A 14,851-nucleotide genomic window follows, 5' to 3' on the forward strand; every position below is an offset into this window, starting at 1 on the left:
AACGAAACGCCATAAATTCAGGGGACAAATCTGCAACAGACACTCTTTTCATTTTTGTTTTATTTTATTAATTATTATTGTATTTTTTTATTTTTAAGAATGAACTCCACCATTCCAACGCATAAGTGGAACAATCCGTCTACCTTCCAGTTCCAGTTTCCAGGTTCCATGGCATGGTCATGATGGGACTTCCAGCTCTCTTTCGCCCCAAGTTGTCCATCAAAACGACGTCCTTTTCCTTGCCGTTTTACTTCTTCTCTGACGCATTCTCTTCAAGATTCTCGTCTTTCTGCAGACGCCGCCACTTCCCACAACCCAAACAAGTTTCTCTTCCTCCTCCTCCAATCCCTAAGAAAATCCCATTCCAAGTCTCGGCTCACGGAATTACGTGGCAAGACCCTTACCATTGGATGTCCAACACCAACGACCCTGATCTTTCCGACTACCTCCGCCGAGAAAACTCGTACGCTGAAGCTTTCATGGCTGACACCCACAAGCTGCAACGCAAACTCTTCTCTGAGATGACTAGTCGAATGCCCGCCAAAATTTCCACTCCTCCTGAGCGTTGGGGGCCCTGGTTTGCTCATTTCCCTCGTGCCCATTTCACGTTTTTGCCAAATTTTCTGTCTTTCTTTTATAGTGTGTTCTAGATTGCTCTCGTTTTATTGAAGTTTCTCATTTTCATGTTTTTGGCAAATTTTCTGTCTTTTATATTGTGGTCTAGATTGTTCTTGTTTTGTTTGAACTTGCTCTTTCAAGCTGCCTTTTTTTGTTCTTTTGTGTACCAAAAGCCGAAACTTTTTGTTGTAGTTATACTGTTTAGTTATAATGGAGGATTTATGGCTTATGCTAAGCTATGGAAATTATAGTTAAGTTGGTTGTAAATATATATATGGTACATTGTGAATTCCAAAGTGAACGCCTCTGTGATTATGTAGAATTTGTGTCGTTATTTATTTATTGAATAGGGGATTGAAAGTCTGATAACATTTTTCCATGTGTGGTTAAATATTTTTTATTGTTTCTTGCGTTGCTTTGGTATTGGAAGTTTTTGGAATTAACTAGTTGTGCCAAACTTGTTCAGGTTGTACTACCAATTCATTCCTGAAGGGAAGGAATACCCAGTTCTTTATAGAAGATCAGGAGTTGAGGAAAGTAATTGGGTAAAGACCATTCTCCGCTATGCGAAGCGGGATGTTGGAAGAGAGGAAATTTTGCTTGACTGGAATGAAATTGCAGAGCAATATGGTGCGAGACTTTTTCTTACTTCTTTGTTAGATAAGGGCATTACCCTTTATTTTTCCTTTTTTAAAGTTGTATGTGCATGTATGATTATAGGTTATGTGCATGTGGGGACTTGTCGAGTGTCGCCGGACCACAATTATCTTGCATACACACTTGATGTTACTGGTAGTGAACAGTTCATGCTTCAAGTTAAGGACCTCAGAAGTGGGTGTATTATTCCAAAATTACAAGTTCATAGAGTTGTTAGTTTAGCATGGGCTCAGGATAGTAATACATTATTCTACACTTTATCAGATGACAACCAACGACCTTTCAGGTAATAATCGTTACTTGCAACGCTTCTTTTTTTCTCGTGTGGGTGAAGACGGTCTCTCAATTTTTGGGTTTTCACCAGGGTTCTCTACTCAAAAGTAGAATCCAATGATACAGACGGCATCCCTTTATTTACAGAAAGTGATTCTAGCTTTTGCATTGACATGACGAGCACAAAAGACGGCAAGTTCATAACTGTGAATTCAAACTCAAGGACTTCATCAGAGGAAGGAAAATGAAAACTAACTACGGTCTTTTAAATTATGAATTACAGTAAAGAATTTTCTTTTGACATAGTACTGCTGAAATTACAGGTTTATATAATAGAAGCTGCCAACCCATCTGGTGGTTTGCAAAAAATACGTGAGCGCGTTTCTGGTGTGCAGTACTTTCTGGAGCATCACCATGGTGTGTTTTATATTCTTACAAATGTTCCTTTGTGCGGAAATAAAGAGTGGTCTGGTGAGAATTATTACCTGGTTAGATGCCCTGTTGAAGATATACAGTCAGTTAATTGGCAGGTCAGATTCGTACCTCATTTTAAGATTGATTTGCGTGCTTTTCATGTAGTCATCAGCAAATTTCTTTAGCGTAGTTGCTAATCCTTTTTTTCGTCCTGGATACTTCTGTAGAATATCATCCTTCCACGTAAAGACTTTACCATACAAGACATGGACATTTTCGATGGATTTCTAGTGCTTTTTCTCAGTAAGAAGGGTAATCCCACCTTCTGTTCCATCAATTTGCCTGTCAATATTGAGTGCGAGGTATTTGGATTCTGTTTCTTTTTTTTTTCCTTTTTTTTTTTTTGACCTTTTTGAAAATTCTAGTCAGATTTTGCGCTATTTTGTAGCACAAGATTCTCCATTCTCAATCCCAAAAATTAAAGAAAAGAAAAGAACCCAAATATTTTTAGTCTACCTCTAGTCCTAAGATATAGAAATGCAAGTATATTAGTATTTACTTGTTATTTCTTTTGTTTTGCAGCACCAATTGGAGATTGGGGAACTCAATCCCTGGTTTTTCCCTTTGCCCTCTAGTTCATGTGCTGTCACTCCCGGTTCAAACCATGACTTCATGACGTCAATATTCCATGTGGTGCTTTCATCTCCTGTGGTAACTATAGAGCACAACGACACTTTCTAGTCAGTATGCAGAAAAAAAAGTGTTTTCCATTTAGCTTACCATTCGGAAATTGTAAATAGTCAGAAGTTTATATTTGGCTGACCATACCATGAATAATCAGGAATGCGATTATATAGTCTATTTTTCTTCTTTAAGTTACTAAGAAATTACTTTTGCTTGCTCACCTTTTAGATTCCGTTTCTTATGGAATGTGCAGATGCCGGATATAATTGTCAATTATGACATGTCAAAAAGAAGATTCTCAATTGTACAGCAAGAGGAAGTGACAGGTGTTTCTTGTGAACAAGATACAGAACCGATTTTTGGCTCAAACCATGATAAGGAAGAAAATGTCCAGTATAACGAATCGCAGAGGTGGAAGGACTTTTCTAATTCATACTGTTGTGAAACAAAGGAAGTTATTTCCCAAGATGGTACCAGAGTTCCTTTGACTATTTTGTACTCTCGAACTGCCTGGCAGAAGGGTCAGTCCCCTGGTCTTTTGCAAGGTTATGGAGCATATGGAGAAGTTTTAGATAAAAGCTGGTGTACACATCGATTGAGCCTACTTGATCGGGGTTGGGTGGTGGCATTTGCTGACGTCAGGTAGTTTTTATCATTTTGAGTCTCAACAGAATCAGATTATACAACTAGGACTGTGATATACTTTAAAATATATAGAGATGATTGCATGTTTGTTTGAGAATGCAACAAAGTTAACCACCCTGTAACAAGTGGTGTAATTAGGGTGCTTGTCTCCTCGCCAAAAGAGAGCTTGGTTTCAGTTACTCCCACAATAGTGGTCCGTTGTACTGCATGCACAAACATGTGTGGTACTCGCAGGGCCTGTCTAGTGTCCCGGTGTTTGGTGAAATGCCTCTCTTTTTCTCCCAAACCTTTTAGAGTTTTAGCTCCCTACCAAAAAAAAAAAAAAAAAAAACAAAAGCTAAAACCAATGCATTCACTTGATTATTGGTCTATCCAAATACGACAGAACTCCATATTCGTGTTAGGTTTCAGCACCTGAATGTTTATGCTGTACTCTGTCAAAAAAGAAAAAAAAAAAAAAAGAAGCTTTTATTAAGTATCTACTGCTAAGATCCATATTGTATATGGCGTTGCTTCTGAGACGTTATATATTTAACTTATAAAACATGGTTTACATTGGACAGAGGTGGTGGTGGGGATAGTTCATGGCATAAATCTGGGAGCGGGTTGTATAAACAAAACTCGATAGATGATTTCGTCTCATGTGCAAACTACCTCATTAGTGAGAACTTTGTACATAGACATCTGCTCAGTACGATTGGATATAGTGCAGGGTCTCTTCTTTTGGGAGCAGCTATCAACATGTGCCCAGATCTGTTTCGTGCTGCGATTTTGAAGGTTTATCTCTTTCTGTAAAATAGAAATGTTTACAGCCTTTATTTACTTTCCTGATGTAGTTGAAGTCCTGATGTTTGGTAATTGTTCTATCAGGTTCCATTTCTTGATATATGCAACACTTTGTTGGATGATAATTTGCCTCTCACCGTGCTGGATTATGAAGAATTTGGAAATCCTCAGATAGAATCGCAGTTCGAGTGTATCCACAGCTACTCGCCTTATGATAACATCTCTAAAGGAAGTTGTTACCCTCCAATGCTTGTCACAACGTCTCTTAATGACTCAAGGCAAATTCCTTCCCAGTGCTTTCTATCACTTTTGTAATTGCAAGCAAGGAAAAATACTTCTAGATATTTGTTCTATACACTAGCTCATTCCTATTGTTTATTCACAGTGAAATTTCAAGAACTAAGAACTTGAATTCTTGTTATTCACACTCATATTAGCTATTGATATTGTTTCTCAGGGTTGGTGTTTGGGAAGCTGCAAAGTGGGTGGCCAGAGTCCGGGAGAGTACATGTCATGCTTGTTCTGGTTCAGTTATTCTGAAGACAAATATGAGCGGAGGGCATTTTGGTGAAGGCGGTCGCTACGCGCAGTGTGGGGAAACTGCTTATGAGTATGCTTTTCTGTTAAAAGCAATGGGGATGTCAAATGATGATAAATAAGCCATTCTAGTTTTGACAGTCGATTCTTCAATAAAGTTGGTTTTGATTCTTTGCTTTATTACGCAGATAAGACTGCAAATTTCGTTTTGTGATCTCTGGTGTGAAAAGGATAAATAATTCTCTGGAGCGATCAATATCTGTTTAAGAGTAGCGCCAGAGACACTAACTCTAACGACAATTTCGTACAAACTATCTTTTCATTGGTGAATTGAATCTCTTGATATTAACTAACGTGATAATCTTTTAAACACCTACCAAAAAAGCATAAATAGTCAAAGTTAGTAAAAAAGTTAACTGACCATGTAACCACACTAATAGTTAAAGAAGTATGATGGTGGTATTAATAATTGTTTCCACCGGAAGAGTCTAGCTGTAAAATATGTGAACCCCATCTGGTTCTGGTGTTGAACATGACTACAGAAATAAGAACTGGCATTTCAATCTTTAATTTTGTATTACTGGGAACGTTTAAATTAGACTTGATATGAAAGTAAAGGATAATCACAAACCTTGTGTGTTTGATCATGATTGGAAGAATTTACATTTAATTTTTATCCTAAGATTTTTCAAGATTTGTGTGCTTCGATACTGATACTGCTTGTGACACCTTGACCTGATGTCGTGATGCCGCAATGCGTAGAAGATGTTAGCATCATAAGCATGCAAGGCCTCAAAATAATAGTAGTAGTAGTACAATGCGTAGAAGATGTTAGCATCATAAGCATGCAAGGCCTCAATCAAAATAGTAGTAGTAGTAGATGTTAGCATCATAAGCATGCAAGACCTCAAAATAATAGTAGTAGTAGTACAATGCGTAGAAGATGTTAGCATCATAAGCATGCAAGGCCTCAATCAAAATAGTAGTAGTAGTAGTAGGTAGTATTATATATTTATTAATCTCAAAACTGACTAACAAAAACAATAATAATCCTTCAAATAAACTAAGCATCCAAATCTTTGAGCTTTTAGATACACATAGGTTTGGTATTGCTTTTTGCTCCCAAAATCAGCTTCTGTTTGTAGCAAAAGCTTATTTTAGTATTTAATAAATCTCTTTAAAAGTTCTTTTTAAAGAATTTTTGAAGAATCTACAGCCAAAATTAGAAGAAGTCCAAAAGCAACTTTAATTTTTAGATTGTGCGAGAATCAATATAGTACAATTAATGAAACTTTTATAATACTCATAATACCCCTAATAAAATTAAAAATTTACGATCTTTCCAATCTAAAATTCAGACTCGAAATGTAATATAATATAATAATATAATAATATAATATAATATCATAATTATATTAATAACTCTAATATTATTATTTTATCATATAATATGATATTATAATAATAATATAATATAATATAATATAATATAATATAGTTATAATTTTTAATTATAATATAATTGAAATATTATTATTTCTTTTGTAATATTATAATATGTTTTATAATATTGTAATTATATTAATCATTTTAATAATATTAATATATTCTATATCATTATTATATAATATATTATTTAATAATAGTTTTATTGTATTACATTAAATATAATAATAAATATACATTATATTGTAATTCTATATTATTTTATAGTATAATATAATATAATCTAATCGTAATTTTTAATTATTTCAGTTTATTATTTTAATAATATTATTATATTCTATATTATAATTATATAATTTATTATATAATAATAGTTTTTATTATATTAAATATAATAATAAATATATATTATATTGTAATTATATATATATTATATTATAGTATAATATAATATAATCGTAATTTTTAACCATCCACAGTAATTCAACTTCATAATTTATCAAACGCTATTCCACTGATTTTAGAATCAGTAAAGCTATTATAATTATAATTTATCAAACATTCAGCTGCTTTTTATAACAGTTGTTTCTTCCTTCTGCATAGCAAAAAGTAATTTTTTCCAAAATTCACAGCACTACCAAACTAATAATAATACTCAAAAGCGTCCATAGAACCACAGTAATTCAACTTCATAATTTATCAAACGCTATTCCACTGATTTTAGAATCAGTAAAGCTATTATAATTATAATTTATCAAACATTCAGCTGCTTTTTATAACAGTTGTTTCTTCCTTCTGCATAGCAAAAAGTAATTTTTTCCAAAATTCACAGCACTACCAAACTAATAATAATACTCAAAAGCGTCCATAGAACTTTCACCAAAAAAAAAAAAAAAAAGAAGAACGTATAGACTCTATGATATCACAAATCAGTGAACGATCCAATCACCCATGAAAACTAATCAAGCAACATTGATCTCATCTACTATTTTCTTCCAAGATTTGAGAGGGAAAAAATGAAAAGGAGCTCAAGAACCCAATAAGTAACCAACAATCAGTTCTTATTAATTGTTGTATCGAACATATGCTAATAAATCATTTGATAAAATAAAACTATCGAAAATCGTGAGTCAAATATCATTTTTTTAAGGAAAAAAAAAAAACATTGCTTATTAGTGAACACTTAAACAAAATAAGCATCTTTATTTATCATTAGATCAGGATTGGACTAAATACAATTATGTTCAATTCTATCTTGTGTTTGATAAAATGTCAGATTAGACTTTCGAAAAAGCAATTAATTTTTGGTGCATTATTCTACTTAAGTATATTCATATTTTAAATTTAAAATTCTTTTCTGAAAAAAATACTTCAAACTTAAAAATTTCAGGCAAAGAAAAATCAAGCATATTACTATATAATGTTGTAGACTTTAAACTTTAAAGAGTAAATTAAACTTAAGTGCGCTTGGTTATTCTAAAGAAGAAAGAAACGATACCAATAGGTAAAGAAAAAATAAAAGAAAGAGACAATTTTTTTTTTTAAATCCCACTTGCATATCTATTAAATATCTATGTATGTGTGTGTGTATATATATATTTACTAATTAATGTGTATAATTCCACTTGCGTGCGACAGCAGTATAAAACGTGGTGATATTTTATTAATTTTTTAGTTTTCTCTTTCCGTACAGGTTTTCAATCTTAATTTTAGAATTTGTCACTCAATAATAAATCCTATCAGTGTCAAATAATTATTGGGGTTAAGCCATCTATTTTAGCAATTATCTCTTTCCTTTTCCTTTTGCCAGGAAAAAAAAAAAAAAAAAGAAAGAAGAATGGTATGAGTAACATATCAAAATTCGTATCCTTTATTTTCTTTTAATCTATCCCCTTCAATAATTTTATTTCTCTGGTCATTTTTCTAAGACTTATGAAGCAATGAACCATTGCCCAGCTAGCATAAAAGCTAATCTAAACCCCCTATGTTTTGCCTTTATTCAACTTTCACCCTTATATTTCTATTTTTAGAATTCCAAAACTTATCTTTAGCAAGTTTGCCCCTCGAATGTTTTGGGTTTGATAACTTGCCATCCGAACTTTTAATTTAACATTTATCCCCTCAATTTAGAAAATTATAGCAATGTTCCCCAAGTTTCACTTCAAATCTTAACAACAATCTCTCAAATCTCCAATCAACCCCGAACTTAACCCAAGAAAGATAAAAATAAGCACATTTCAACAATTTAGCAAGTTGAAAGTGTAAAATATAAAACTTGAAAGTTTAAGAGGCAAGTGATTAAAATCCAAAAAGTTGAGGAAATCCAAGAAGTCATTGGGGGAAGGGGCAAAAAAACTACTTAAACGCCATGTATTTTACAAATGTCCGAAAAGTCCCCTGGCTATTATCAAATTTGCGGGTTAAAAAAAGCCTTTTAACCAGAGAAATAAAGGGTGCGTTTGAAATTAATTTTTACTTATTTTTGATAACATTTTTACACGTTTTTTGAGGCCTAAAAATGAAAATGGTCTGCAAATCGTGTTTGTTTAGCAAATGTTTTGAAAACGAAAACAAAAACAAAAAACTATTAAAAGGGTTTTTGTGAAGGAATTAGAAAACAATTGAAAATTATTTTTTCTTTTTTGTTTTCATTTTCTAGTACTTATCAACAATGTTATAATATATTAATCAATAATTATAACCAAACATGATATCACTTTTTTATTATACTCAAAACAATCTCTTAAAAAACTAACCAAACGCAATTTTAGAATCGGTCCCAGAATGATTCTCAAAACAATCTCATTTTTACTTTTGTATTGACAATAAAATCATTTTAAAAACGTTACCAAACGGACCCTTTAAGTGAATCTTCATTTTCATATTTTTCAAACAGTTCTTAATTTTTGGAAGCATATGGGTAAAAAAAAACATTTATAATGCACATTATTCACACTAAACTCATCAGGATTTCAGTTGTAATCGTAATACATTTCCTAAATCCTAATTACGCTACATTGATTAAGAGATAATTTGTCTACCTTTACTTAGATTTCTAATTAATTAATGTGTCTTATCTATGAATAAATAAATAAATAAATAAATAAAAATCAGCCTACCAGTATAGTTTGTTAATTTTGACAGGCCGTGGTACATATTGGTAGGACTTAATTTTCTTAGCGTCAAGAAATTTAGGGCTTGTGTCAACTTTTTAATATTAAAAAAGAGATTAAACAGCACGTAAAGGGAAATTCATGGCTTAATGTTTGCGTACATAACTTTATTTCTTTATTTAGCAAACGATAGGTGTAGTTTTCTCTTTTCTGTGATTCCCAACTAGGTGTATTTATTTAATTAATTATTTCTTATTTATTTTTTAAGGAAATCTTGTTCCATAGGTCATTATTTTGTATATATGTCATATAATTAAAGTTGTCTTGGGTCCCATTCATTGCTCCATAAAAAGAAATCAATTTGTATCTGATCAGAGCCCCCTTTATTGTTATATATTTTCCCTTCTTTTTATATAAACCCTTTCTTCTTATGCTATTTTTGCATGCAAACAAGCAAAGTGTTCTAAACCAGCTTTCCAGAAATACATCCCCGGAATCTGGTCTCTAGAAACACATATTTTATCTTCATATATTATCCAAACATATATATATATATATATATATATACGAATATGGAATATAATCATAACAAGGATGGTTTTAGGGACTCAGAGGAGGAGAAGGACAAGCCGTACAGTAAGATTAAGTATGCAGGAGGTGTGAAAGCTGAGATACTGAAGGGGTTGATTCTGCGAGGGATGAAAGGCGAAAAACTGAAGAGTTTGATCAATGGAAACATCAAAGAAGAGAAGATGATCAAGAGAATGGTTATTGCCAAGTCATGGTTAGCGAGGTCCAAACTCTGGGCTGTTAGACTCACCACCATGGTCCTCATGTGGGCTATTGTCATGCAGCTCAAAGCACTCTTTGCTTCCTTTGGAATCAAATTTGCCGGCAATCCTTTTCCTCCTGCAAGTAAGTAACATGTAGGCCACATGTAAGAAAAGGGTTAGTTTCAAATTTAGCTTCGGAAGAATAAAAGTTGGCTAACTTTACAACTTAAAATAAAATGAAATTCACATAAGTTGTAACTTTAATAATTCTTTTATTAAGGCTATTAATTTTTTTTAATGCTTTTAATCATATCTGAGTCACATAATTGGTTGGGAATGAATGAGCCATTTTTTTTTAACGATTTTTATCACTTATGGTCACCTAAGGAGCAAATGTGATTAAAACAGTTAAAAAATTAACGTCTCAATAACAAAAGCATCAAAATTGCAATTTACGATAAATTTGGAAAGAATTTTGTGTCATTTTAAGTTTAAGGGATAAATGAGACAACTCCTATTTTTTGGGAGCCAATTTTAAAATCAACTATAAAAATGCTTCTAATCGATTCCGGTGAAAGTGGTGTTGTGATTTGAATATAGAAACGTGTAGTATCTTAACGCCTGTATATATTACCTTTTAGTGTTTCATTAAAAAAAAAATATGGGGCTTCACAAAAAATACAATGGACCCCACAAAGAGTTTACATTGAGAATCACCTTGTATCTCTTTATGAAGCGAGAGTTTATAAATAGATGTGATCTTATCTATATATTGTCTTGTTCAGGAATTTACCAAAACAGTGGGTATCTTACGGTTTCATCTAATGGAGGATTGAATCAAATGCGATCTGGTGTAAGTAGTAATCAATTCGCCTTTCTTTTTACAACTTATTTTTCCTTTTCAAGCGTGGACAGAAACTTGTTATATCCTGTTCTATGATTTATTTATTTTTTCTACAAGATATGTGACATGGTAGCTGTTGCAAGATATCTAAATGCGACCCTTATTGTTCCTGAGTTGGACAATACCTCTTTTTGGAATGATTATAGGTAAAGTCAATATCTAGTGTTATTATTTTCTCTAGTTGTACCAATAATTGGCCTTAATTAGTTGTATCTTTATGCCATCAGATTTGGAGGTAAAAATTTTCTGATCTGTTTTTGATTTTGATAATTTGAGATCAGTCAATTTGCGGATATATTCGACGTGGATTATTTCATTGGATCTTTAAGAGACGAGGTTCGGATATTGAAAGAACTGCCTCCTGAGCAGAAGGCAAAAATAGAAAGGGACTCACTTTATTCCATGCCTCCCATAAGTTGGTCCAACATGGCATACTACTATAATGTGGTAAGTAACAATTTCTTAAAAGACACATTTTAAAGACAAGTCCGGTCCTTTTATGGTGTCTTCAAGGCACCCATGACGGCATATAAGTCCATCGTTACTTTTAACTTTCTCGATTTAAAATTCGTAAGCATAACCTTTAAATACGCAAGTTATTGTATTCCTTTAAATTTGCGCAAGCAAGCCTATTGAAACTAATACAATTCTAATGTTCAAATTCTGCAAGTTTCAATGTAAAAAATGTGCAAATTTTCGTATGCCCAATATCATTATCGAAAATTCTTCTCCCTAACACTAGACAAGTCTATTTTTAACGGTTTTTCTTTGATCCGCAGATCCTACCTCGCTTGCACACATATGAAATTGTGCATTTCACTAAAACTGATGCTAGGCTTGCTAATAATGGGATCCCCGACGAGGTTCAAAAACTGCGCTGCCGTGCAAATTACCACGCTCTGAGATTGGCACCTCCAATTGAGGCTTTGGCGAAGAAAATCGTTGGGATTCTTAGGGAAAAGGGCCCTTTCTTAGTCCTTCATCTTCGGTACGAAATGGACATGGTGGCATTCTCCGGGTGCAACGAAGGTTGCAATGAAGAAGAGATCGATGCGTTGACAAAAATGAGGTGCACGAGTTGCCTTGAATTACAAGTAACAATACAATAATTATCATAACGCACTAATTAATTTCTTTTTTTTTGTTTATTAAGATATGCTTATCCATGGTGGAAAGAGAAGGAAATAGATTCCGTAGCGAAAAGAAAAGCCGGACTCTGCCCTCTTACTCCGGAGGAAACTGCACTGACATTGCGCGCCTTGGACATTGACCGGAACATCCAGGTCTACATTGCTGCTGGAGAAATTTACAAGGCAGAAAAGAGAATGAAAGCTCTTAAAGAAGCTTTTCCAAACTTGGTATTTACCAACTTGAGAACTAGACATATATTATATGGATTTTTTTTTTTTCCCTTGTAATTCTGTTTTTGAGCCTTCTCTATTGTGTTAAACAGGTTAGGAAGGAGACATTGTTGCCACCCTCAGACTTGGATCCATTCCGAAACCATTCGAACCGTATGGCGGCGTTAGATTATTACGTCTCCATAGAAAGTGATATCTTTGTTCCTACTTATGGAGGAAACATGGCAAAAGTTGTTGAAGGCCACAGAAGGTATATGCTATAAAACTCATATCAAACATGATTATTATCATTGTTGCCTCCGGAAACTTTGGAGTTATTCTCAATTTACTTTATGAGCTTTGAAAACTCTCACTTTGCCCCATAAATTTTGAATTAGTCTCATTAAATTAAGCCCCTTTATAAGATTTTCTATTAAAATCAAATCGAAAAAAAGGGTTAAGTGTCGTCATGTGGTTTTTATCTATTTGCTTTTAACAAATATTTAAATAGAAAGATCTCGCGACCGCATTACTCTCTTTTTTTATTTGTTTTTAATAGAAATTCCAATAGGAAGATTTAGTGGGAACAATTTAAAATTCATGGGGTAAAGTGAGAATTTTTAAACTTTGGAGGGCAAATTAAGAATGACTCTAAAATTTAGGGGACAACGGTGATAATAATCCTATCCAATAAATTCTTATTATATCTTTCTTCATAAACACGGAAGCTCATATTGCATAATTTTCACACATTTTGAATGAACAACAGAAAAGACAAAAAGAATGATCTTCTGATCTCTAATGGTTATTCTGGTTAGATTATAATATTATTATTAGCCCGCCTTCTATCAGCTTAATCTCTTGGAAAAATTAGTAAATTAACATTGTATAAAGTAGGTGATTTTACGTAACATCTTACATGCAGGCTTGTTGTCTCCTTTAATATATCCATATCGGGCAATGGTGAATGTTAAGTACTTTGTTTGAGCTAGGTCCACACATAAACAGAAGATTTCATGCAGTATTGTTGTTAAGCATTTGGGATTGATTGGTAATCTAACAGTTTTCTATTACTTTTAGATACTTGGGGTTCAAGAAAACCATACTTCCAGACAGAAAAGTGCTAGTAGCGCTGATAGACTACTACAACAATGGGACTATTGGCTGGGATGAGTTCTCTTTGGCTGTGAAGGCGGCTCATATAGATAGAATGGGAAATCCAACAAAGAGATCTGTGGTTCCTGGTAAACCAAAGGAAGAGGATTACTTCTACACAAATCCTCAGGAATGTCTATCACCTGCTGAACCTTAAATTTTTTTAAATACATAATCATCATCTGCCTCGTCCATATCTTCATTCTTTTGTTTTTATTTTCAGTGTAATTTTGGAGTTTTTGAAACAAAATGGGGAATAATCTTTTTTGAGATTTTCATTGGTTGGGGGGGATAGGGGCCAGATCATAATACCTCTTTTTCTTTGATATATTACCCTGAAAAATTGGGGCTGTATAAGTGGTATATATATATACACACACAAATTTATGCAAAGGATATTTCTCTTTTTATTTATTCATAATGAGGCAAAGAATGCGCTTGGTAAAAATTTTCCATGTTACTTTCGGTTTCAAAGCTTGTTTACGTTGAAATTCGAACTTTTTATAAACTAAAGACGTAAAAAAAAGTTAAATCTTTTGTTTTGCAAATATGATGATGATATTCTATCATAATTACTAATTTGTTAAAATGTTATATGGGGATTGTCAGGACGCATTGAAAGAGCTAGCAAAGGGTGGTGAGTACTTGTGATTCGAAAATAATGGACGTACACACATGATTCTTCATTGCTTTTGCGTATAATTAGTCGGTTTTTTTAGAGTTGGTTTCTTGTTGCTGCTTCTAATGTCAACAGAGATTGAGACCCTGCACCAAGAAGATAGTAAATTAGCGTACGTAGAACAAAGAAGTGATATAACGGTTAGGATGTCTTTATTATCTTCTGCTCATAAGATGGGTTCAATGGAATAAAGAGACAACTTACTCGTTAGCGTAATAGTTTAAACCTCAGTTTTCTAAAAAGGTTATTTATAGCATTGCTCTTTTACATACATGACAGCTCTTGAGAAAAAAAAAAAAAAAAAAAAAAAAAAAAGCTTAAAATTAAATTAATAGCAGATTTTTCTCTATAAATATCACATGTGAAGGAGTCACTCTCGATCCCGCTATAATTATCAGTATTAATTCTCCATTAATAACTCTCATAAATTTAAATTTTCTTTCAATTTTGAGTGATGGTGTATTATTTTCACTTCATGACTAGGTCTTGTTCCAACTATTATAATAATGATTTATGAATTAAGCTATCACTAGCTTTATGGGTGATATGTGGTTGTACAAAGCTCAATCATGCATTTACTCCGTTGTTATCATACATATAACTACGCATCTCAATTTTTATTTTTTATAATTTTTGAAGGGCCACCTTAACTTCTTTTTTTTTGTCTCTATATATGTTATATTTCTCTAGTGATCTGATATTAACGTACTTATATTGCACATTAATGTTGACGTAAAGCAAGGACAGAGACGTATATATTACTACCAAACGTCCCTTTTCTGATTTATTATTTAGGGATGCTCTCAAATCTCGCATGTGCTTTGTAT

At 32.9% G+C, this 14,851-nt stretch overlaps 2 protein-coding genes across 2 annotated transcripts; both read left to right on the forward strand.

The window, feature by feature from the left end:
* Positions 1 to 121: 121 nt before the first annotated feature.
* On the forward strand, positions 122 to 4,907 carry LOC21409139 (protease 2). The gene is made up of 11 exons (XM_024162500.1): positions 122 to 577; positions 1,085 to 1,248; positions 1,339 to 1,561; positions 1,640 to 1,784; positions 1,872 to 2,078; positions 2,190 to 2,324; positions 2,545 to 2,673; positions 2,900 to 3,288; positions 3,855 to 4,068; positions 4,162 to 4,355; positions 4,535 to 4,907. The coding sequence occupies exons 1-11, from the start codon at positions 174 to 176 to the stop codon at positions 4,734 to 4,736; spliced, it is 2,406 nt and encodes an 801-aa protein (XP_024018268.1). The 5' UTR covers positions 122 to 173; the 3' UTR covers positions 4,737 to 4,907.
* A 4,838-nt stretch (positions 4,908 to 9,745) lies between these two features.
* On the forward strand, positions 9,746 to 13,502 carry LOC112090658 (O-fucosyltransferase 34-like). Its single transcript, XM_024162546.1, has 9 exons — positions 9,746 to 9,855; positions 9,895 to 10,088; positions 10,732 to 10,799; positions 10,908 to 10,996; positions 11,132 to 11,297; positions 11,630 to 11,919; positions 12,004 to 12,208; positions 12,304 to 12,461; positions 13,271 to 13,502. The coding sequence occupies exons 1-9, from the start codon at positions 9,746 to 9,748 to the stop codon at positions 13,500 to 13,502; spliced, it is 1,512 nt and encodes a 503-aa protein (XP_024018314.1).
* Positions 13,503 to 14,851: the final 1,349 nt, after the last annotated feature.

The sequence above is a fragment of the Morus notabilis genome, unplaced genomic scaffold (assembly GCF_000414095.1).
Source record: "Morus notabilis unplaced genomic scaffold, ASM41409v2 Scaffold73, whole genome shotgun sequence".
Lineage (NCBI taxonomy): Eukaryota > Viridiplantae > Streptophyta > Magnoliopsida > Rosales > Moraceae > Morus > Morus notabilis.